General features: G+C 42.1%; 1 protein-coding gene across 11 annotated transcripts in view; it reads right to left on the reverse strand.

Annotated features, from left to right (window-relative positions):
- The window catches only part of FAM120B (family with sequence similarity 120 member B), a 118607-nt gene extending 94183 nt beyond the window's left edge, over positions 1 to 24424 (reverse strand). For 8 of the 11 annotated variants that reach the window (XM_074397125.1, XM_074397126.1, XM_074397124.1 and 5 more), the window contains exons 1-3: positions 24290 to 24395; positions 10906 to 12402; positions 3123 to 3303 (exon numbers count right to left, since the gene is read on the reverse strand). In XM_074397125.1, the coding sequence (XP_074253226.1) occupies positions 3123 to 3303; positions 10906 to 12381 (1657 nt within the window). In that variant the 5' untranslated portion in view covers positions 12382 to 12402; positions 24290 to 24395. Of the gene's footprint in view, positions 1 to 3122; positions 3304 to 10905; positions 12403 to 23728; positions 24264 to 24289 lie in introns of those variants that run through there. The other 3 variants (XM_074397121.1, XM_074397127.1, XM_074397128.1) reach the window with 3 other exon arrangements.
- Positions 24425 to 25252: the final 828 nt, after the last annotated feature.

Consider the following 25252-nt stretch of genomic DNA (forward strand, 5'->3'; position numbering starts at 1 on the left):
AGTTGCCAGAGGGCAGCAACTGGGGAAAGAAAGAATGCCAGGACCAAGAAGCACATGGAGGGAGTGGTGACGGACCAGCTCTGCATCTTGACTGTGGTAATGGTTGCAGGATCTTTCACAGACCTACATAACCACACAGATAAATGCATGCATGCAAAAACTGGCACAAGTGAAGACGGTCTCCAGTTTAGTTAACATTGTAACTGATGTGAACTTTCTGGCTTTGATACTGTACCACAGCCATACGTCACCTTTGGAGGAATCTGAGTGAACGTTACATGGGAATCTATGTACTATTCTTGCAACTTCCTGCGAATCTGTAATTACTTCAAATTTAAGAAAATATGCCTTTGTACAAGACATAAAATAACAATAGCAAAAATGTTGGGGAGGATGAAAACATACAGTCATAAGGTTTTTATATTATAAGTAACTTGGTATATTATTTGAGAGTAAATTATGATGTTAAAAATATTAAAATTTCAAAAACTGCAATTACTTTTGCACCAACCTAATAGATACCGTAAACCTAGACCAACCACTTTTGTTTTTTTTGTTTTTTTGTTTTTTGAGACGGAGTTTCGCTCTTGTTACCCACACAGGAGTGCAATGGCGTGATCTCGGCTCACTACAACCTCCGCCTCCTGGGCTCAGGCGATTCTCCTGCCTCAGCCTCCTGAGTAGCTGGGATTACAGGCACGCGCCACCATGCCCAGCTAATTTTTTGTATTTTTAGTAGAGACGGGGTTTCACCATGTTGACCAGGATGGTCTCGATCTCTTGACCTCGTGATCCACCCGCCTCGGCCTCCCAAAGTGCTGGGATTACAGGCTTGAGCCACCGCGCCCGGCCCACTTTTGTTTTTTAAAAAAGGTAAATCTAATAATCTAAATGAGTGCATAAAACACAATACTAAAAATTATTCAACTAATCCAAAAGAAGTAAGAAAATGAGAAAATAAGTTGGGAAAAAAAGAACAAAGAGCAAAATGGAAGACTGAGCACTAATTATGCCAAAAGTTACATTCAGTGTGAACATTCCAATTAAAAGAGACTGTGACATTTGACATGCTGTTTTTAAAAGAGATGCACTTTAGATGTAAAGAAATAGTTTAAAAGCAAAAGGACAGAAAAAAATACCATATCATGCAAACATTAACAGTAAGAGTACTGAAGTGACTACATTACTATAAAGCAGACAACTTTAGGACAAGGCATATCACCATGTTTTTAAAAGTGAACTGTCCTGTTGAACCGGTCGATTCATTAAGAAATGCAATGAATTCATTGAGGAATGCATTTGCACCTAACAACAGTTTCAAAATGCCTAAAGCAAAAACTGACAGAACTGAAGGAATAAACAGACAAATAAGGGCTGGAGTTTTTAAGCCTTTTCTCTCAGGAACTAAGAACAAGTAGACAGAAAATCAGTAAAAGACTTGAATAACCTTATTAACACTACTGATATTTACAGAACACTCTACTCAACAATTGTAAAATACACAACACTTTCAAATACAAATGAGATTATAAACTAAGCCAAAAAAATAACATAGAATATGCTTGGTTATTATCATCATATATAAATCAGCAAAAACAGCGTTTTATTTTTATATCTTAATAATGTAAACTTCATGAAGAAAGTCAAAAATTTGAAGGAGAAAGAAAGAAACTAAAGATCAACTGTGAGGACAAATTCAGTGTGAATGGTTTTTCCTGTTTATGTGGTTATCTAATAAAGTTATCCATATGGTCGCAAATACATCACATAAACAAAGTATGAAATTTAGGTTAGTGAATTTTATATAGTTTAATCTCATTTAATGAAATAGTTTGAAAATTTTTCCAATATTATTAATGTAAAAATGTTTTCATGAGGAAGATGTCTTTTTTCCATCATTAGTCAATGTGCAAACATCCATGTTAAGAAAGCATGCGGGTGGAGAGCACATAAGAAAAGGAAATTTTAAAAACGATTTAAATAATATTTGGTTCCAGAGTTTATTACACAGGTTCTTTATTTCTGTTTGTAAATCAGCTTAAACATCTTTCTCGTGTCTTCTTCCTTAGGTCACAGAGGTGAACTCTTGCAGTATGTATGGGAGAAAGCAATGCATGCTGGGGGTACTACAAGAATCTAATGAAAACTAGATTTATATAACCCCACCACCCATGAGCCCCATCATCCAAAAATGATAATGATGACTTTTTCATCAGATGATTCTGTCATCACTTTTAGATTATGTAAATGTTCACTTTCTGGAACAACAGAATAATATTAATATTGACGTGTGGAAATCATGATGTTTAGGCAAATGGACCACAGATACCCTTTCACTGGCATCCTGCTCCTTCTATCTCTTATCCTGGTAGTAGTGTGTAGACTATGTTTCTTATCAACATACTCTTAAAACAGACCATAAAGTACCTGTCTAGGATTTCTGTCTAAAAAGAACAAGGCCTTATTTAAATAAAAGGTCACTAAATACATTAAACATCTCTGGTTTCTAATTTGAAGTGTTCTTCCACACTCCTAATTTCCCCCAAAACTATTTTGAATGGTGAGTTAACTTTCTCCTTAGTGTTAAAATTCCTCTCATTTTCACTGTTTCACTAAGTACATAATGGAAATATAGATGAGAAAAAAACATAAATTTAATTACAAAAACTCTAGAGGAAAATTGTACTTAAAAATATGATGTACTAGATTTTGTAAAATTATTTTATAAGAATCACATTTTGAGGGAAGACTAAGTAGACATTGTTTTCTTCTAATAATAGGCATACCCTACACTCCCCTACAGGAGGAAAGAGTTTTCACATTTTTTTTAAAAAGCCTAAATCCTTTTAAGGCATACAAATATGATATTTTATAGAAATAATGCATTCTTCTTTTAATGCGTACTGATCAACCACCTGCTAATTAGATATAGATGTCCCGTGACATTTATACTTAATTTTTTACGGATGTCAGTGTTATTCTCAATTATAGATTTGACAGGGAAACAAAACCCATTTAACTGTCTCCATGTCCTGAAAGAATGCACTGTATTTCATCTGGCCAGTTTCTCAGAATTCAATTCCAAACAGAAGCATTACTAAGAGGGACCAACCAATTCTCACCTTGACAGTTCTCCAGTAGGAGTGAGTAAACACGCTGTCTAATGGGTCGGTAAATGAAGGCCTGGCTGGGTAAGGCCTGGTCAAGCTCATCTTCCAAGGTGTTGCTACACTCAATCTCTCCACTGCTCATGATGTTGTACACCAGGTAGCTTTCTGCTTGGACGTGATGTGCTCTAGCAACCTGTTTGAAATTTAAATACAAATGAATTTCTCCTTGAAAACAAAACAGTAACCTTCAAATAGAAAAAGTCAATGCCTTTCATCATATGTCAGTTTTTTAAGGCCCTCAGAAATGCAATAATTGACACTCAAATTCATGACATCAAGTTGCCATGTTTTCTTTCCTTCGGACTACCAATTTCTTTTCTTTTCTTCTTTTTTTTTAAATTTTACTTTAAGTTCTGGGATACATGTGCAGAACTTGCAGGATTGTTACATAGGTATACACATGCCATGGTGGTTTGCTGCCTCCAACCCCGCTTCACCTACATTAGGTATTTCTCCTAATGTTCTCTCTCCCTATCTCCCCACCCCCTGCTATCCCTCCCCTAGCTCTTCACCCCGCAACAGACCACAGTGTGTGATGTTTCCCTCCCTGTATCCATGTGTTCTTACTGTTCAACACCCACTTACGAGTGAGAACATGTGCTGTTTGGTTTTCTTTTTTTGTGTCAGTTTGCTGAGAATGATGGTTTCCAGATTCAACAAACTTTAAACCAACAAAGATCAAAAGAGACAAAGAAGGGCATTATATAATGGTAAAAGGAACAATGCAACAAGAACAGCTAACGATCCTAAATATGCATGCACCCAATACAGGAGCACCCAGATACATAAAGCAAGTTCTTAACAACCTACAAAGAGACTTAGACTCCCACACAATAATAGTGGGAGACTTCAACACTCCACTGTCAATATTAGACAGAGCAATGAGACAGAAAATTAACAAGGATATCCAGGCCTTGAATGCAGACCTGGACCAAGCAAACCTAATAGACATTTACAGAACTCTCCAACCCAAATCCACAGAATATACATTCTTCTCAGCACCGCATCGCACTTACTCTAAAATTGACCACATAATTGGAAGTAAATCACTCTTCAGCAAGTGCAAAAGAACAGAAATTATAACCAGACTCTCAGACCACAGTGCAATCAAATTAAAACTCAGGATTAAGAACTCACTGAAAACCGCACAACTACATGGAAACTGAACAACCTGCTCCTGAATGATTACTGGATAAATAATGAAATGAAGGCAGAAATAAAGATGTTCTTTGAAACCTATGAGAACGAAGACACAACGTACCAGAATTTCTGGGACACATTTAAAGCAGTGTCTAGAGGGAAATTTATAGCAATAAACTCCATATGAAAAGCGAGCAGAGATCTAAAATCAACACCCTATCGTCAAAATTAAAAGAGCTAGAGGAGCAAGATCAAACAAATTCAACAGCTGGCAGAAGACAAGAAACAACCAAGATCAGAGGAAAACTAAAGAGACAGACACACAAAAAAACCCTTCAGAAAAAAAATCAATAAATCCAGGAGCCAGTGTTTTGAAAAGATCAACAAAATAGATAAGACCACTAGCCAGACTAATAAAAAAGAAAAGAGAGAAGAATTGAACAGCTGCAATAAAAAAATGATAAAGGGGATATTATCACCAATTCCACAGAAATACAAACTACTATCAGAGATTACTACAAACAACTCTGTGCACATAAACCAGTAAAATTAGAAGAAATGGATACATTCCTGGACACTTACATCCTCCCAAGACTAAACCAGGAAGAAGTTGGATCCCTGAATGGACCAATAACAAGGTCTGAAGTAGAGACAGCAATTAATAGCCTACCAACCAAAAAAAGTCCAGGTCCAGATGGGTTCACAGCCGTATTCTACCAGATGTACAAAGAAGAACTGGTACCATTCCTTCTTAAATTAGTCCAAACAACACAAAAAGATGGAATCCTCCCTAACTCATTTTATGAGACCAACATCATCCTAATACCAAAACCTGGAAGAGATACAACTAAAATAGAAAACTTCAGGCCAATATCCATGAGGAACATCATGCAAAAACCTTCCATAAAATACTGACAAACCGAAAGCAACAGCACATCAAAAGGCTTATCCCTCACGATCAAGTAGGCTTCATCCCTGGGGATGCAAGGCTGGTTCAACATATGCAAATCTGTAACTGTGATCTATCACATAAACAGAACCAAAGACAAAAACCACATGATTATCTCAATAAATGCAGAAAAGGCCTTCGAGGAAATTCAACAGCCATTTATGCTAAAAACTCAATAAACTAGGTGTCAATGGAATATATCTCAAAATAATAAAAGCTATTTATGACAAACCAACAGCCAATATCGTACTGAATGGGCAAAAACTGGAACCATTCCCTTTGAAAACTGGCAATAGACAAGGGTGACCTCTCTCACCACTCCTATTCAACATAGTAAAGGAAGTCCAGCCAGAGCAAAACAGGCAAGAAAAAGAAATAAAGGGTATTGAATTAGGAATAGAGAAGTCGAATTGTCTCTATTTACAGATGACATGATTGTATATTTAGAAGACCCCATCGTCTCAGCCCAAAATCTCCTTAAGCTGATAAGCAACTTCAACAGAGTCTCAGGATATAAAATCAATGTGCAAAAATCATAGCATTCCTATATACCAATGACAAACAGAGAACCAAATAAGAGTGAACTCCCATTCACAACTGCTACAAAGAGAATAAACTACCTAGGAATACAACTAACAAAGGATGTGAAGGACCTCTTCAAGGAGAACTACAAACCACTGCTCAAGGAAATAAGAGAGGATACAAACAGATGGAAAAACATTCCACGCTCATGGTTAGGAAGAACCAGTTATCATGAAAATGGCCACACTGCCCAAAGTAATTTATAGATTCAATGCTAGCCCCATCAAACTACCATTGACCTTCTTCACAGAACTGGAAAAAACCATCTTAAACTTCATATGGAACCAAAAAAGAGCCCACACAGCCCAGCAATCCCAACCAAAAAGAACAAAGATGGGGGCATCATGCTACCTGATTTCAAACTATACTACAAGGCTACAGTAATCAAAACAGCATGATACTGCTACCAAAACAGAGATACAGACCAATGGAACAGAACAGAGGTCTCGGAAATACGGCCACACGTCTACAACCATCTGATCTTTGACAAATCAGACAAAAACAGGCAATAGGGAAAGGATTCCATTGAATAAATGGTGTTGGGAAACCTGGCTGGCCATGTGCGGACCACCAATTTCAAAACTTTCTATTACTCCTCCTCCTTTCTCCAAATGTCTACAGTCTTATCTTCCACAGTATCTCACTGTTGTCTCCTTGATACCCTCCCAGTACCCAGGTGCTCACTACTTCTCAACAGTATTGCTATGAAAGGGTCTTAATCCCCTAGCCCGGTTTCTCCCCTTTCCAACCCATCCTTCACACCACTGCCACACCGTCTTTGAAAACTTTGCTACCCTATTCAAAACATTTGAATGGCTACCACAAATCCTTCACCATAACATTTCAAGGCCCCACTATAAAGCCTCAATCTCCTTTTTCTAGCCTTGAACATCATTTCACCCTCATAGAAACTGCCATAATCCAGTCTCAACAGAACATGTGCACTGTTTCTCAAGAGTACTCAATCCACTTCTAGCTTTACTTATGCCCATAAGAACTTACCCCACCCAGAATGTCTTTCTCTTCCAATCTTTCCCAGCCTCCCACTTCACAGTTCTTTTCCCTTTAAGGTTCACCTCATGCCGCCCTACCCCTCCTCCCTTAGCCAGGACCAACCTCCAGCTTGCCTTATAAAGCTCATATCCCAGTCCCTGTAACATAGCTGTCTGGTCTGCCTCCCTTATTAAATTCTAAGCTGCTTAGCATTAGAAACCATACTGTATTCACTCACTCATTTATTCAGAAATTGTTTATTGAGTGTAAACGATGTGTCAGGCACAGGCACTTCTCCACTGTAAAGTTAAGACAGTGCTGGCTCATGGTAGGTGATCAGATACAGGATTTAAACTAATTCCACTTTCTCATTAAATAAGTAGTTAAGATCAGAAGGTCTATCACAGTCTAAATATATAGGTTTTACCTTCCTGTGAAGAACATTCTTATTAGTGTGAGATAAATTCATCTAGATTACTAGTCAAAATTTAAATCCAAATAGTCTACTACTAAAGGCACTAAAATGTGATGCTAGCATAACCTGGAATACCAGAACCTCTGAATCCTAAGAGCGTGTGCCTCATTTACTTAAATGGTCATAGTTATGCTGATTCATGACTGGTAGGCTTGAGTCTGAATCTTTCTGTTCCTTACTTTCTTCCTAAAGAAAATGGGTTTAATTTAAAAAAAAAAAAAAAAAAAAAAAAAAAACGAAACAAAAAAAAAAAAACGTGTCAGGCTAACAGGACTATTGTGAGGATTAAATGAGTCAATGTAAGAAAAGCACTTGTCCCGACGTCTGGCACAGCTCACTGCCAATGAATGTTTTATAAGATTATTATAAGACTATCTAGCCGGGTGCAGTGGCTCATGCCTGTAATTCCAGCACTTTGGGAGGTCAAGGTGGGAGGATCACTTTAAGTAAGGAGTTCGAGGCCAGCCTGGGCAACATGGTGAAACCCCATCTCTACTAAATACAAAACTTAGCTGGACGTGGTGGCGTGCACCTGTAATAACCCCTGCCTCCCTATTCAGGAGGCTGAGGTGGGAGAATCGCTTGAACCTGGGAGGCAGAGGCTATTATTCCACTGCACTCCAACCTGGATGACAGTGAGACCCTGTCTAAGGAAGAAAGAAAGAAACAAACAAACAAAAACTCAACTGATCTTCCAAAATGCTGACATAGAGAAGACACAGATATATAGCTGTGGTTGTGTGTGTATTCAATGTAACTGCTGTGCCCCACAGCATTTTCCCAGGGTGAGTGCGTATGGTTAAAACAAACGTTTGAATTTTAGTTGCCTATTAGATAGGAATGGAAGATGACATTGCAAAACATTTTTATAGGGAAAATGTAAGGGCAATGCGAGAAACTTCAAAATTGTTTTCAAAGATACAATTAAGTTAAACACATATGAACAACACTCGACCCACCACTTTGCCAGGGAACTCCCTGCGGGGACTCTCCTCGACCCCACCTTCCCCAATAAAAACTCTTCTACTGCCAAACTCCCTGCAGTCTTTGCCTCCCTTCTCAATCCTGTGCTTCAGTAACTCCCTGAGGTCACCAAGACCTCCCAATTGCTGACCTAACTGCCTATGTCTAGTCCTATTCTACTTCTTTCCCTTTGCAGCATTTGACACTCCTGACCATTTCTTTTCTCATTCTCTTGAAACCTGTCTCCTTGGACTTTTGCGGGAATGTCTCTCCTTATTCTCCATTCTCCTCTGCTCACTCCTGATCTCTCAGTGCACTGTTTCTTAAGTCTCCATCCCACATAATCTTTTACTTCACACATAAAATGGGATGACTTCCAGATGTCTGTCTCCCGCCAGTAACAGAACTTTAGGCCCATATTTCACTAGAACATGTGTTAGAGGTGCCATCTACTCAACTCAAATATAACCCAGTTAATTCTCCCTGTAAAAACCTTTCCTCCTCCTTCCTTAGATAACAGCATCTACCATCCGCGGTGCTCAAGGGAACCTCATCTCCACAGCAAGGCTTATTTATTAGTTTCACTGCTGAGACCATTTCTTGAATTTCTGTCTTTCTATTTCCACTACCATTTTCCTAATTCTAGCTCTTTTGTATTTTACCTGAGTTTCTGCAATGGCCACTTTAAATCCACTCTCTGCAGTGCAATGTTTCAAAAGCCAAAATCTGATCACATCAATATACCTGCTTAAAAAAATCGAATGCATCCTCAATGAGTGTGAAAATCAAGTCCTACGTTATTCCATAATACACCTGATGCCATCTGTGGTCTGACCTAATCTAGCGGAATATGGGTGGGATGTCCAGCATATTAACTCAAATGGAAAGGCCAAGGGAGGGTCCTATCAGCAGGGTGCATACAAGCCAGTGTTTGTGAAGACCAGCTTTCACAGACAGACCCCGAGTCCACAGAGGACACGTGCAAGGCCATATACAAATAACGGATGGCAGCAAGAGCCAGGAGGTGGAAGGGGGCCAGATCAAAACAAGCACACAGAGAGGGTTCGGAGGTGGGAGGTGACAGTGGTGTTCCAGGAAAGCCCTTGGCTGGTTGGCTGGCATGTTCACATCACTGCTTTCCAAGCCTTACCACACAGCTGCTCAGCTGCGCAGCTGCTGCCCAGGCCTGAGTTTTCCATCAGACTAGGAGCAGGAGCTTCCTTACAGATCTATGTAGCTGCAACTAGATGAAAGATGGTGGCACTCACAGTGCTGGGAACAAGGAAAGGTGTGTGGTTAAGATGGTTGAGTTTGGGCCAGGCGTGGTGGCTTATGCCTGTAATCCCAGCACTTTGGGAGGCCGATGTGGGTGGATCACGAGGTCAAGGGATCGAGACCATCCTGGTCAACATGGTGAAACCCCCGTCTCTACTAAAAATACAAAAAACTAGCTGGGCATGGTGGCGCGTGCCTATAATCCCAGCTACTCAGGAGGCTGAGGCAGGAGAATTGCCTGAACCCAGGAGGTGGAGGTTGCGGTGAGCCGAGATCGCGCCATTGCACTCCAGCCTGGGTAACAAGAGTGAAACTCCATCTCAAAAAAAAAAAAAAAAAGATGGTTGAATTTGGTTTAGAACTTGTTGAGGTTCCTTTGAGACATTTATGTGGACACAGATCTCTTCTGTAAAACAAGGATAAGTCTACCTCACAGAGCTGTTGAGAGGATCTAATGAGAAAAGTTATATAATACACCTACCACAGAACTCGTATGTCGTGCCCCCCCACCAACAAAAATCTTTGCTCTATAATACTTTCAGAACTAAGTCCAGATTCCTCCTGTGCTATTTAATAACCTTCCCAATGTGGCTATGATTGTCTACCTTTTCCTGTTTTTTCCTTCTTGCTTCTTCCTGCAAAACCCACTCTAGCCTGACCTTTCACCCTGTGCCCCCAGTGATGCAGATTCAAAACACTACAGTTTTATTACTTCTATAACTCCCACATCTTAGCCTATTCAATGCATATTTTGGCTACCATTAAGGTCTGGCTCCAGTTCTACCTCTTTGGGGAACTTCTCCCTGTACTTTATTTTTTGAGACGAGTTTTGCTCTTGTTGCCCAGGCTGGAGCACAAGTGGCATAATCTCAGCTCACGGCAACCTCTGCCTCCCAGGTTCAGAAGAATCTCCTGCGTCGGCCTCCCGAGTAGCTGAAGTTACAGGTGTGTGCCACCACACCTGACTAATTTTTGTATTTTTAGTAGAGATGAGGTTTCACCATGTTGGTCAGGCTGGTCTTGAACTTCTGACCTCAGGTGATTACCTGCCTCGGCCTCCCAAAGTGCTGGGATTACAGGCGTGAGCCACTGCACCCAGCCTTCTCCCTATACTTTAACCCACAATGTTCTCTTTGTCTCTCATATTCTTATGGCACTTTTCTATAATATTCATGTGACAGTATCAAACATTATTTATGAGTTTTCACACACGTCACACTTCCTAACGAGACTTACAGGCTTCTGTTGTGCATCCTCTCACAGTGCCCAAACACTAAGGCAGTAATGGATCTTCCCTGACAAATCCATCAGTGGATATATTCTCAATCATGGCATATTGGCTGGGCATATTCACATACCTTTAAGATTTCAGTGTCTGAAACCATGGTTACTTGTTGCTTTATTTCAAGCCCCACGTTGGCAGAGTCTTCTTGTTTAATTTCAGGATTTGTACACATAAGCTTAAATTCAGAATCTGTTGCTACAGGTAATTTTTGATTGATTTCAGGGTGTGTACACATGGAATCTTCTTGCTTGGATATAGGATCTGTACATACAGGAACTTCCTGTTTGGACTCATGGCCTGTATACATGATAATTTCTTGCCTAGATTCAGAGTCCGTCCACATTAAAACTTCTTGCCTGGATTCAGGGCCTGTACACATAGGAACTTCTTGCCTGGATTCAGGGTCTGTACCCATGGGAACTTCTTGCCTGGATTCAGGGTCTGTACACATCGGAACTTCTTGCCTGGATTCAGGGTCTGTACACATCGGAACTTCTTGCCTGGATTCAGGGTCTGTACACATCGGAACTTCTTGCCTGGATTCAGGGTCTGAACTCATAGATACAACTTGCTTGTCCAAAGTTATTACACTTTTGGGTTTTTGGAAAAACCAAGGAGATTTCTGTCCTGGTAAAAGATACGATGCCATTCCTTTATAAAAAAGAGCTCTGTTTGGTCCCAGAGGTAATAGCTCTTCTAATTTTTTCTCACCTTGATACAAGTGAAGAACTTTCGATATATGGTCTGACACAGCTAATACAATGTTACCTTTTTTGTCAAAGTTCTCTTTTACAGAGGTGTAGGATGATAAGCATTTGTATCTGAAGCTCTCAAACATGCCCTCTGGGATTATGTCATTGCCAAGGAGGCAGGCCAAAAGAGGAAGGTCGGCCACACAGAGGCCCAGACTCTCACAGAGCTTCTCTCTGCAGAGCATGATGGTGTCCAGGCTCTCTAGGCAGAGCTCACTAATTGAAAAGTAGGGACAAGTGTCATAAATTAGGTAATCAGTGTCTTCCCCAAGAATCCCAAGACAGTTATGCTGGAGACCATAGGAAGCCACCTCATAATCTGCCTCCTGTAAGGAACACAAAGTTTCCTGGCCCAGTGTCTTTAGAGCAAATCGCGTAAACACAGCCAGCCCCGAGGGGATGAAGAACATGTTCCTGCCTGGCTGCTCCTTGTGTGACTTGATGTAATGAAAAATCCTGGATATCTCCCTGTTGTTCTTAAGCCTTCGTTTCACCCATTCATCTCTCTTATCCTGCTCCACCATGCCATCAAAGAAGAATATTAACTTGATCCCAACCGCCGTAAAAGTTTTAACAAAATCTCGCAAAGCAGAAAAGTATTCTCGCCACTGGCCACCGCAGATCCAAGATTCTGGAGTATACCAGTATCTAAGACAACACATGGCATCAACCACAATGGTAGGGGTACATCCAGGATACTTGCTTCGGTGGTGCTCTGCCAGTTCTTTGAAATTTACTACTGTACATATATGTGGGCAAGTACTTCCCACAAATCCTTGCAAGCCTCTCACACCCATAACTGAACTCTCAGAAAGGATCTGGAAAGGAAAATAAATTAATCAGTAATTATGGCATTATCATTAGACATACAGCACTTTTCAAAGCAAACACACTGTTTCCAAAAACATTCTCGTCTCCAAGGTAACGATATGCTGGTTAGGAGCCTGAAGAGTTCTCAATTCAAGCGTATGAAGAACTTTACTAAGTATAAGTTAATTACTTGAGTTGGACTTGCACAAAGACAAGAGATTGTAGCAGTCTTTTCATTAACACAATGTTTTCACTAAGACTATCATTCAAGAGATTTCTTGATAAAATTCAAAAAGGGGTTAAATTTTCAAAGTAGTAGTGTTTCTCTTTAGGAACTCAAGTTACTGTTAAAATCTAAAATAAATTAAAACACACTACATGGATGATTCTCAAGATAATTTGTCAGAGTAAAAGAAGTCAATGAAAAAGAGTATACACTATGATTCGACTTACATAAAATTCTAGTTGATTAAGAGGTAAGCTAGTCTGTAGTGACAGAAAGCAGATCAGTCTGGAATGAGGACAGACGAGGGGGGGAAGGATTACCAAGGGGACACTTCTAGGGGTGACAGATATATTCACCACTTAGTGGTCATGGTTTTACAAGTATATGTGTATGTTAAAACTTACCAAACTATATACTGTAAACATGTGTCACATATACCTGAATAGAGGTGTTAAGAAAGCCACATAAAATTCACTGTGCCAAATGTCGTAATATCTGAGATAGTGACTGACTTGACTTTGCATAGTAACTCCCATTTGAAAATTTAAAAACAGATACAAAGTAGTTAAGTTAGAATTTGGAATCTGGAAAAGGTATGAGCACAATATTGTATATGACATGATAAAAGGGGCTCTTCAAGTAGGCAATGATGTGCATCAATGGTTAGAAAAACTCCATTCTGACATATTTATGATCTATGCTTTTTTGACAATAGTTTTCTTTAAGAGTCATACAGGCTTTATGGCCTTTGATAAAACACAACAAAAAATTCTTAATATGCAAAACAGCAACACAAAACAAATGATGCCTCTCCTAGACAGGCTGAAGGCAGCTGTCATGAGATGACTAAGTCTATGAGTATCTCTCATGTTTAGGGTATTTCCCAGCTGCCAGACAGATGTGGGTACTTCTCATATACATTCTAATATTTAGGATGACCCTGACATAAATATTATCAGTTCTATCTTACGAATGAAGAAACAATAAATACTAGGTTGAGAAAAGGCATCTTCACAGGACTATCTTCTAAGAATTCACTGATTTTTTTTTTTTTTTTTTTTTGGAGACCAGGTCTCACTCTATTGCCTAGTCTGGAGTGCAGTGGTATCCTCACAGTTCACTGCAGCCTCAATCTACCAGGCTCAAGCAATCCTCTTGCCTCAGCTGCCACCACACCTGGCTAATTTTTTTATTTTTTATTTTTTAGTAAAGACAAGATCTCACTATGCTGTATTGTCCAGGCTGGTCTCAAACTCTTGAGCTTAAGTGATTCTCTCGCCAAAGCCTCCCAGAGTGATAGGATTACAGATATGAGCCACTGTGCCCAGCCAGAATTTACTGATTTTTAATGGACTCTAGCTCCTAACAGTAGAATATGAGGGTATTCATTTAATAGCCACAGTAATGAAATTTTCATTACATTAAGAAAATCTGCAAACATTGGGTGAACATAAATAGCACACATTTTATGTTGAAATTTAGAGAAGGCGCGCTCATGAAATTACTAAATATAATGGGATACATTAATACATATACACCAAATCACTACAGTATTGTTTCTTGTAGAGTTTATCTTGGAAACACAGCCAAGGTATTTGAGTTTTTAAAGTGAAAACTGGGCTTTATAATGTGATTATCTCAACTACAAGGTGGTTCCACATTTTGAATCCCTGGGCATGGATCCAATGTCCAGGAAGGGCACACTCCTTTTACTGAAAAAGGGTATTTTTTTCATTTGTTATTTCAACATAGGAGGCAGGAGACAGGTGTTGGGAAGGGAATACAAGAATACATAAAAGGTTGGTCAAAACGGATTTTAAAAGAAGGCTTAGATTTCACCAGCTCTAGACTACTGCTCTATGCCTGGCTTTAAATTAAACAGGTCTTGCACGGTTTGCTGATGAGCTGACCAAAGATAAGCCTCACAAATCTGGAGTGTGACTTGGTTTCTATGCTTCGAGGGAAGGCCTCACTCCTTTCACTGAGCCCTGTGCTGGCTGCTGTGGGCCCAGGAGAGACCCTGGACAGCAAGAAGGAAAAATAAGGAATCAGCATTTGAATACAGTCAAAGCAGAGGACTGAACCTGACTGCAAGCCAGGCCCTAAGGTCCACTATATGCCCACTACGGTCAGAAGCCAGCAGCCAGTGGGCTCTCAGGCCAGGCAGTTGTCAGAGTTGCTGGTTAGACTGTTCAAGACACACAGGAAGCCAAGGCACACATGGAGAGAAAGCTGGGCAAGGGAGCCAAATAAATCTTCTTTCTTCACTTCCAGAAAGATGAAGCCCCATTTGCACAGCGGCTTTTGCCATATTTGGGGCAGCTGCCCCTTCCCTTACCAAAAAAAAGGACTTTTTATTTCAAGCATTTTCTACTAAAACTGCAACTAACAACAATGAATTGCTCAAAACATTCTCTCTTTCACAGTAAGTCAGGCTCAGTCCTTGACATTGATTGTATTAAAATGTTTTTCCTTCTTTTCATCCCAGTAGTAAAAAGCTCACTTTTAATTAAGCAGTTACTGGTTCTTCCTTTCATACTGCCAATTTCTCACATTATGAATCATGAGTTACTTCAGTAGTATGACAGTATAGTGCTCTTCTATCGGACTTACAAAGAAATATTGGGGTAGCAAAGGTTTTGGGAACCTGTGATACTAGAGGATAACTTCTGGTATTTCAGTACAGTATATCATCAATGCAATTAATGAGGTAGGGGATAAAATGTCTGAAAAGACAGAGATTCTGTGGATATTGCTTTAATTTTTTTTTTCTTTTTTAAGCCTTTCATTGCTAAAAACATATATGCAGGCTTTTCACTCTCTAAAGGTGGTTATTATAGGATGACTGGGGAAAATAATATGTGTATATAAAACTCATTCCACCTGCAAATTATATAGTAAATTTTCATTATCTAGGTAATTGTTGTTTAGAAAGAAAACAAAAGTTATTTCTCATTAGGGACGAGTCTAACTGCCCCAAACAGGGCCTGGGACCCTTTGGGAATCCCACCCATGAAGGTGGGCCTCACCATCCTGTCTTATCCCAGCACCTAGCACAACATCTGCATGGGACAGGCCCAGTATTTGAATGAATAATGAATTAATCCAAGGACAATGTATAAAGAGAAATCAGGAATCAATAAGTTACAGGCTTCAATTATGGTCAAAGAAGCAGTGTGAATTAGAATCACTGTCCTCAAGCAGCTTACAAAGGGTCTGGGAAACAAAGCAATGGCAGTAGCTATGGCAGGTTGATGGTACAGCTGGAGGCTGCCTTATTCCCAGGGCTGGCTCATTCTTCTTTAACAGCCAGACCAGTTCTGGGTATTGAGTTGCCAGTAAACCAGGAAGTGGAAAGAGGAAAGAGAAATCCAGAAACTCCTTTAGTATAATCTTTCTTTTTTTTTTTTTTTTTTGAGACGGAGTTTCGCTCTTGTTACCCAGGCTGGAGTGTGCAATGGCACGATCTCGGCTCACTGCAACCTCCGCCTCCTGGGTTCGGGCAATTCTCCTGCCACAGCCTCCTGAGTAGCTGGGATTACAGGCACGCACCACCATGCCCAGCTGATTTTTTGTATTTTTAGTAGAGACGGGGTTTCACTATGTTGACCAGGATGGTCTCGATTTGTTGACCTCGTGATCCACCCACCTCGGCCTCCCAAAGTGCTGGGATTACAGGCGTGAGCCACCGCGCCCGGCAGTATAATCTTTCAACTTACAAACACTTGAGGTTAAGAGCGATGTGCTCAGCATAAACGAATGTACACACAGTAAGGACGACTTGTCTAGGGTCACTCTGGACACAAGGATGTTGGACTTAATGGAGAGCCCAAGGAAACTTGCCACACAGACAGCAGCCTCTGCAGGACAACCAATAGCTGGCTGCTTTAATCACCTTAACACACCCCCAGCATCCAAACCATGTCAAAGCATAACTGTCGAAAGCTAAAAGACATTAACTCATACAAGCAGTAATGAGCAAGAGTGTATAAGAGACAGGGAAGCTGGATCAGAGCACTGGAGGAGCTCAAGCTTACAGAGTCCATTAGCAAGGATTCACTGGAATGAGGGTGGTAAGCTGGAGACAATAAAGCCATAATCTTTGCACAGAAATAATTCGTTTCTCGAATCTACAAACCAGCATATAATATCACTATGTTTGTACTCTAACAGAGAGTAAGCAGCAAAGTCAAACAGAGGTAAATCTGTTAGAAAATTAAACAATCTGGTGGCTCATGCCTGTAATTCAAACACTTTGGAGGCCAAGGCGGGTGGATCACCTGAGGTTGGGAGTTTAAGACCAGCCCAACCAACATGGTGAAAACGCCGTCTTGTCAAAAAAAAAAAAAAAAGAAATAAAATAATGTTGGGTGAGTCTGAAACAATAGCCCAGCACAACAGCACAAAACATCAAGTCTTCTTTTCTCTTGTTTTCTTTCCTAGTATGAAGTAATTTTTCTTTCAGTGGTAACTTCCGGCTGGATCTGGGCCCAGGCTCTCCCAGTGATGTTCCCCCACTGCTTGACTTGGAGTATCTGAGGTCTGTTGTTTCTTCTTTCCTCTCCTCCCCTGCCTAAAAGGTGAAACTCACAAGGACCACTTAAACACCTGTTGGGTGAGAACAGGGGCCAAAAATCCCAAGAGATTAATATTTATCCCTTGCCAGCACACAGTATAGTATCTGCTGAAGGTTTATTATTTATGAATGCACAAATAACCAGGTAAATAAACTAAGGGTGGGTGCCAGTTAAGTTGGTCTGATGCTTCAGAAGCTCTCCATACACGGCTCATTAAACTGCTGAGCTTTACAAGAATTCCCAACCACGGATAAAGACTCTCACCTTGACCACACTTTGCTAGGGCCCTTGAGCCCTCTTCTCTACCAGGCCTCAGTCTGGGGCTTTTAGCAAGAATCCTGCTAAGTCAATTTAAAGAGAACCCACCTTTGATATCTGACCATGCTGGGCTGCCTACAGCAAGAATCTCCCTATCCCTGTTATCTTCCCTTAGAAATTTCCCATCCCCTCACCCCTCACTCTGCTCCTTCGTTGTAAATCCCCAGCTGTTCTCACTGATTCAGAGTTGAGCCAGATCTCGCCCCTCCATAGCACTGAGTAAAATCTTCCTACTGTTTGAACAAATGTCAGAATTTTAACACTGGTACCTCAAAGAAAGCCTATAGCTATTATGTATTTTAGAATTTCTAGGAATAGATGTCTAGACTCAGGGTGCCCTGGAGGATATCTCAGAACAGTCTGGCCATGACCACTGGTGCCAGCAGATGTCACAGGGGAGGTGGGAGAATGACAGGCAGAGTTTTGTTGATAAAAGAAAAAGTTCCAGAATAAAATGCAATAGTCCAGATTCTAACTGCCACTTAGTAACAGTGATACTGAAAACTTAAGCATATTACTTCCATTTTCCTTATCTGCAAACGAGGATCATAAGATCTGCCCCATACATTGTTGTGGTACTATTTTATTTATAATTATACCATAAATTTGTTTATCAAACATATTTATCAATTGCTTAAAAGTTAGGAAAATCAGCCCAACGTGTCAAAATTCTAAAATTATCAAAAAATTTAAAACAAAGACAAATTTCAGTAAGGTTTTACTGTATTCAAAATTTTTATAAGCTAGATTACTTTTTAATATTGGGAAATATATTAATTTGTAAAAAAAATCTGATAAAAAAATTAACCATGTTTTTGCAGAAAATTCAGAAAAAGGAAAATATTTTTCAACATTTTACATATTTCTAGCCTTTTTCTACTATTCACTGCTTCTAAAACTGAGATCATACTTTTATAATCTATTTTTGTGACTAATTTGTTATAAATATATTCCCAACTCATGTTGTTACTATTCTCCCACAGTGTCATATATAGCAGATGCACCATGTGGACATGAGTTCTTAACTCCACTGGAGAACACCTGGGTTATTTCTGATACTGCATGCCATAACTAAGAATATGAAATGCATCCTTGTATATAAATCTTTGAGAGACCCCTGATCATTTCCTTAATATCTTAGACAAGAAGTTGCTGAGTCACAGCATAGGCACACTGGTAGTTGTTCTCCAACAGCATTGTATCAAGAGTAGACCCACTTGTAACTCATGAATATTCAGTTCTCTTCAACAATACCAGGTAATTTTATTTGAAAATACATTTGGCTTACTCATTCAGCAAGCACCTTCATGTCAGGCATTGGAGTAGACACTGAGCTATGAACAAGACAAATGAGGTCCCTGCCCTCCAGCAGGCAACAGTCTCTTGGACACAAGTACTGGGCAGAGAAGGTAATTTTCACTGGGGAATTTTCAGCAGGGAAAGCCAACCTCCCTTTGGGCTCTAAGACAATCCCCTGAGGAAAGAGTGCTCAAGGCAAGGCCTGAAGACAGGCAGGTGTGGCCAGAGGGAGGCTTGAGCAACTAGGAGGAAATGCTTTAGATGTCCTTAAGGTATCTTTTTTTCAATTACTAGGTGCTTAAACATCTGCTCGATTAAGTAGTTTAACTTGCAATTGTATTCATAAATTTGTTCATCAAATGCAGAAATGGGAAAAAAAAACATCTTCAGTGTGTCTAGAACCTACTTTAAGGGAAGATGAAGAGATGAGATACTGCTGGAAAAGCTGGGGCCAGATGAGTGAAAGACCTGGCAAACCACGCTGAAACGTCTACACTTTATCCAAAGGGAAATGGGATGTCACTCAAGACTCAATCAAGTGTATTTCGGAAACACTGCTCTGCCTGTGTTGTGGGGATGGGTGGAGGCAGGCAAGAGTGGAGACAGATGGTCCATCATGAACCAGTTGTTATGGTTGTTCAGTATCCACTCTCTCTCCCTATTCTGGGAGAATCTCAAGGCTAGAGGGATTCAGGGCCACTTCCTATCACAAAAGAAAAAGAAGGGCAGAGAGACCCTCTTCTATACCCCACAGATAAAGATCTAAACTCCACCAAATTCCCACATTCACTCATACTCATTCAGGATTTTCTGTGCTCCAAGGTCTGTGTTAGGAGCTGTAGATATAGCAATGAATAAGACAAGTCCCCAGCTAAGACCATGAACACTGAGGAAGGCGGTAAATAAAGACTCCGAGTCCTCTGAAAAGCAGAGCGCTTTGAGTGGGAGCTGTAACACATGTATCGAAATGTACCCAACTGTCTAAGTGTGTGCAGTCTACTCCAAAAGCCCCATGGCAACCCCTCTAGTCCCACTGGCCGGGATTAGAGCACACCAACAGTTTTGTGCAGCTTCTTTGGTCAGACACATTCTAGGAGCAAAGAAGGCAGGAGTAGCTTTGTAGGGGCAGCAAACTTTGTACCAGGTGCAGTCACCTGCCTGAAGCCACAGCAATAATTAACAAGGAGGCCAGGATTTGAATCTGCCTGACTCCATAGCCAGGCTTCCTCTCACTAGGCCATAACCTTCACTCAGCACTGCTGTAGGTTAGTGATCTGGCCACTGCTGCGTGCTGCCAGTAGGGAAAAGGCCTCACCACAGAGCTACTCTGTCAGATGTGTCCTTACCTGAGACCTCTCCTTCTCATGTTATTCCTAGTCACTAGTCTATGGGTGGGCCCTAAGAGGAGGACTGGGAATAAAGAAGTCTCCAGCTTTTCCCAGCAACCCAGAACTCGGGTGCCCTTGGCCTTTCCTACCCACACTGTGCTCTATAAAACCCCTTAGAAGCTGATGCAGCATCAACAACTTGTTCACAAGACACTTAGGCTCTTATTATCATCTTCGGACTCCTTTTTAAATCAGTTCTAACAATTAGCTCCTAAACCCATAGCAGAGAAAAATATAAAGGTACAACTTTGGACAGGAAAACTGACAGCAGTTAGAAGTGTTAACAGCTGACCCAAAGCAAGAATCTGACAGAAAACTTTAAAAAGTGGAAAGATGTGCCCGGCGGTGGCTCACGCCTGTAATCCCAGCACTTTGGGAGGCCGAGGCCAGCCTGAGCAACATGAGGTCAGGATCACCTGAGGTTGGGAGTTTGAGACCAGCCTGAGCAACATGGAGAAACCTGGTCTCTACTAAAAATACAGAATTAGCCAGACGTGGTGGCACATGACTGTAATAATCCCAGTTACTTGGGAAGCTGAGGCAGGAGAATAGCTTGAACCCAGGAGGCGGAGGTTGCAGTGAGCCGAGATGGCACCATTTCATTCCAGCCAGGGTAACAAGCGAAACTCCGTCTCAAAAAACAAAAAGGGGGAAAGATGCAGAAAATTCCCACAGGAAACAGCTGTATATTCCTCAAGAACCCAACCAGTACTACTGTTCACATCACAACATAACAAATTATATTTAAAATGGTCACTTGAGAAAATTGAGGAAAGTTTACATAACAGTCAGCATATTCTATTTAAGAACATAAGAGGGCTGGGCACAGTGGCTCATGCCTGTAATCCCAGCACTTTGGGAAGCCAAGGAAGGTGGATCACAAGGTCAGGAGTTCGAGACCAGCCTGCCCAAGATGGTGAAACACCGTTTCTACTAAAAATGCAAAAATTAGCCAGGTGCTGTGGCAGGTGCCTATACTCCCAGCTACTCAGGTGGCTGAGGCAGAAGAATTGCTTTAACCCAGGAGGTGGAGGTTGCAGTGAGCCGAGATCATGCCACTGCACTCCAGCCTGGGTGACAGACTGAGACTCCATCTCAAAAAAAAAAAAAAACATAGAGAAATGATATACTGTAGGAAGATTTCCATCCTAAATGGGATATTTAGGTGCTTAATGGGCAAATACCTCATCTAGCCAGAAAATTCCTCTGCTGTCCAAAAAGTTAGTATCCTCTTGTCATTGTTAGACATGGTATTATTGTAAATGACTTTATAATACTTTGCACAAATACATATTGAATTAATTATTTGGACTAAAGTCCTAATAGGAACAGTATTAACACTGCCCACTTTTATAGAACCTAGTGTGTAGATACATACAGATGTGCACAGATGTGTGTAATACATGGATATACCAAAGGATATAATTTGGTAAAAGCTGACTAAAACAGATTACCCTTTATTAATATTTGTTTATAAAGAAAACAGTACTCAACAGCTGGTTTTTCTGGCTAGCAGAGGCACTGATTTACTGTACAGCTGAAGACGAATCATTTAACCTTTTTGCATACCACTGATTTCCTTATTTGTAAATTACTGATTTCCTTATTTGTAAAAATAAGATAATTATTTACTTCTCATATTAGGGAGATTTAAAACTACTACTAAAAACTCCTCTAGAAATACCTTATATTTGCATAAATAATTTAAACTTTAAACATGTTTTAAATCTGAAGATTTTCCAACAGAACACAAATTAAAAGTTATTTATACCCATTATAAAGCTCTGTAAAAATAATTGGTGGCATTTTTAAAGTAATAAATCAAAACTTGCAATAAATTCCTGTGTGAATTTACATAGTGTGTAACCCTAGTTTGCATGGAGTTAAGAGCCGCTTTTATGATTTCAATTAAGCCGACTATCCTTCTTGGCATCAACCTTTTCTTAAAGGGGGTGGCAATTCAGCAGTGAAATAAATCTAACAATACAGGCATTTAAGCTTGCAACAAAGAAGTTACAAAGATACTGCCCAACATGCTGAGTTACTAAGCTCTGACATCTCCCTCCTGACACCAGAGCTAAATAAAGTCAGGTTATGGCAGGAACTTGATCAGTTCCATTCATTCACATATTTTTCTCCCTGCCTAAATAAAAAGCACACACTAGAAGGGGAAGGAGTAGGAGGTGGAAAAGGGAAGAGAGGGTGTCTGAAGGACAAAAATGCAAATATGAAGGCGGAATATGACAAACAGCCAGTTTTGCAGAAATCTAAGTTGTGAAGGACTTGAAACATAACATTTGGGAACCCTCTTTTCAAAAAAGAATACAAATTATAAACACAAGATCTCTGAAGTCGCAGTGCTTGGGTAGGGCCCATGCAAATGACAGACCCAAAAACCTGAATTCCATTAGTTTTATAGTAAATCTGCCCCATAAATGATATCCAGAATCAAGTTCATGGATGGGGTAGAATCTCAGAATGCTAAAAACTACATTACCACAGATGTCACCTATTGTAGTTTTCTCAGTGGGCCACAGGAGATCAGATTTCAATGTGTCTGGAAGATTAGGTGGTCAGAAACTAAACAAAAAAACTGGGAGATAAGGTCAAGGTAGTCACAAAATGGGGTGTGTGTGTGTAGGGGGGGAGGGTGTGTATGAAAATGAGCAGTGAGAACACTGACCCAGCTATGGCGTTGGTGTTTTTCAAGAATACAAGGGTAAGAAGGCTCAATTAGAGCTCCAAAACAAAAGTAATGGTACAGTCAGGGGAAAACCCCATTATTAATGGAGCTGTGAGATGGCAGAAATAGGATGATGAAGACATCAGAACACGGAGTGTGTGGGAAGGCTGTAGTGGCAGAGGGTGGCTCCTAACAGCAAAGTCCAAAGACGGGTAGGTCAAAGAGCCTACGTGGAGGGGAGGCCAGAGACAGCTTAAAAATAAATGCATGACCCTAGACATAGAGGAACTTGGGAGTAAAGCTGCGGATAAGATGCTCTCACATATTTGGGAGATGGTGGTTAGGACACTGCTGCTCCAGACATGGTCCCCATTCTGGGCTTTTCCCTCTCTGCACTTCTCTACTCAAGGGCTGAAGCCATCAGAAAGCCCACCCTCTCATTTCTTTACCTCCAGGTTCTCTCCACTACCACTTTGGGGTTTCCAGTTCCTGAAAGACTACGAAAGCCTATTGCCTGTCTGCAGCCACCCTGAACCGCATCCCTATCTGCCAGACTTAATCTCTTTAATGCTAAGATCTGATCACATCAATTCCTTGTCCCACATTCTCTTTAGCTTCCTTCCTGCCATTCCCCATCCCTAACCAACGTTTCTTGTCTCTCAAATGCGCAACTCCCAGTTCCCTGAATATGTCAGACTGTCTGAAACCTTCATATCTTAAATATTCGTGTTCTTACTTCCAGGAATTGGCTCTCAGCCCTCGTTCATCTCCCAACTCCTACTTACTCAAAACTGTTCAAATCCCCCTTTATGGAAACCTCCTGGCCCCTCCTGGCCAACTCACCCTCTAAGGTAACCTTTTCCTTCTGCATTGTGGGATCTGCTTGACGATCAGTGTTATCCCACTGGTCGGGAAACTCCCTGCTGGCAGGGAACGATGTCTGTCTGTCCAGAACAAACTGGGGCCCCGACTCAGGGATGGCCCACAGATGAGAGAAAAGTGTTAAGAGATCAGAGAACGTCTTTCCAGAGACGACCAGAAGAGTCGTGCAGCTGTGAATTGCAGACCTGACCCAACAATGACACACAGGAGCAAAACACACATCTTAAGGGAGGGAGTCTGGGTCAGAGATGACCTCAAAATGCAGGAGGCAAGGCGACGACGGGGACTAGGGCCCAGCGGGGGGGCTCTGCTCAGGGACCGGGGTGACGACCGGCCCGGCGGCGGAGACGCGAAGATCCCATGACGTCGCAGCCGCGGTGACAAGGACAGAGGCAAGGCCAGGATGGCATCCGGGAGCGGGCAGGGGCTCGACGCGCACAAGGGTCGGACGCGGGTAACAGACGGTCACACAAGCCGGGAGGGGCCCGGACGGCGCGCGGGTGCCCTCGGGCCCAGCCCTACCTAGAGATACGCCAGCACCAGCCGCAGACGCGCCCGCTACACCCCAGTCCCAGTCGCCTCCACCGCCGCCACCGCCGCCTCGCTGACTTCCGCTTCCGCTCAAGGCGCTTCCGCTCGGGACCCGGCCCGGCTCACAGGGGCGGGGCCTGCGTAACCGCAGCGAGAATGAGACGCGCAGGCGCCGTGGGCGGGGGAGGGGCAGGGGAGGGGCGCGCAGGCGCCGGCGGAGCGAGACGCCTCGGCCCGTCGCCACAGTAACCGCGCGGGGGCTCTCGGGCCTTGCGTCGCGCAGTCCCGTAGCTGCCCAGGCGGGCGCCGCCCTTGAACCTCTTTGTTCCCACGCTGTTCTGCGGTCGGGACGGTGTCTAGGCGCTGGATGCCGGTGTTTGTCCTGCCGCAGGCGTGAAGGACCGCCGCCTCCCGGGGCCTCAGGCTGCAGCTGTGCGAGCGCGGCCCGGGCGGCCGGCCCGGAAACGGGGGCAGCAGGGGGCTCGTGCGGTCCGGACCCGCCGCGACGCTCGGGGAGGGAGCGGGGACGGCCTGGCGTGCGACCCTCGCCTCCGGTTCTGGACGGCCTGGCCGCAGGCAGCGCCGAGCACTCCTCGGCTGGGTGTTCGGACTGCCACCATTGTCTCTCTCAACTATTCTTCAGCTAAAGGTGGTTTCGGGCAGGTTTGCCAGTCCGGAATTAGGTGGGAGAGAATTCCAGGGAGAGAGGGGAAGGGCAGAGGCGATGGCAGTAAGGGCTGGGCGCTTCAGAGGAATCCAGTGGCTCCTGCGGATACCTGGTGGCGGGGACAGAGGAACAGGTGCCATCTGATCATGCAGGTCTGTGTCGTAATGTTAAGGAGTTCGGACTCTGCAGACCACAATCTCAGCCTTCTTAATGCAGAGTCTCTAACATGGCTAAACTCACTTTCAGGACACCCTCCCTTTCGCTAGGAGATCAGGTGGGCCTCCAGT

This window comes from Saimiri boliviensis, chromosome 4 (assembly GCF_048565385.1).
Source record: "Saimiri boliviensis isolate mSaiBol1 chromosome 4, mSaiBol1.pri, whole genome shotgun sequence".
Classification (NCBI taxonomy): domain Eukaryota; kingdom Metazoa; phylum Chordata; class Mammalia; order Primates; family Cebidae; genus Saimiri; species Saimiri boliviensis.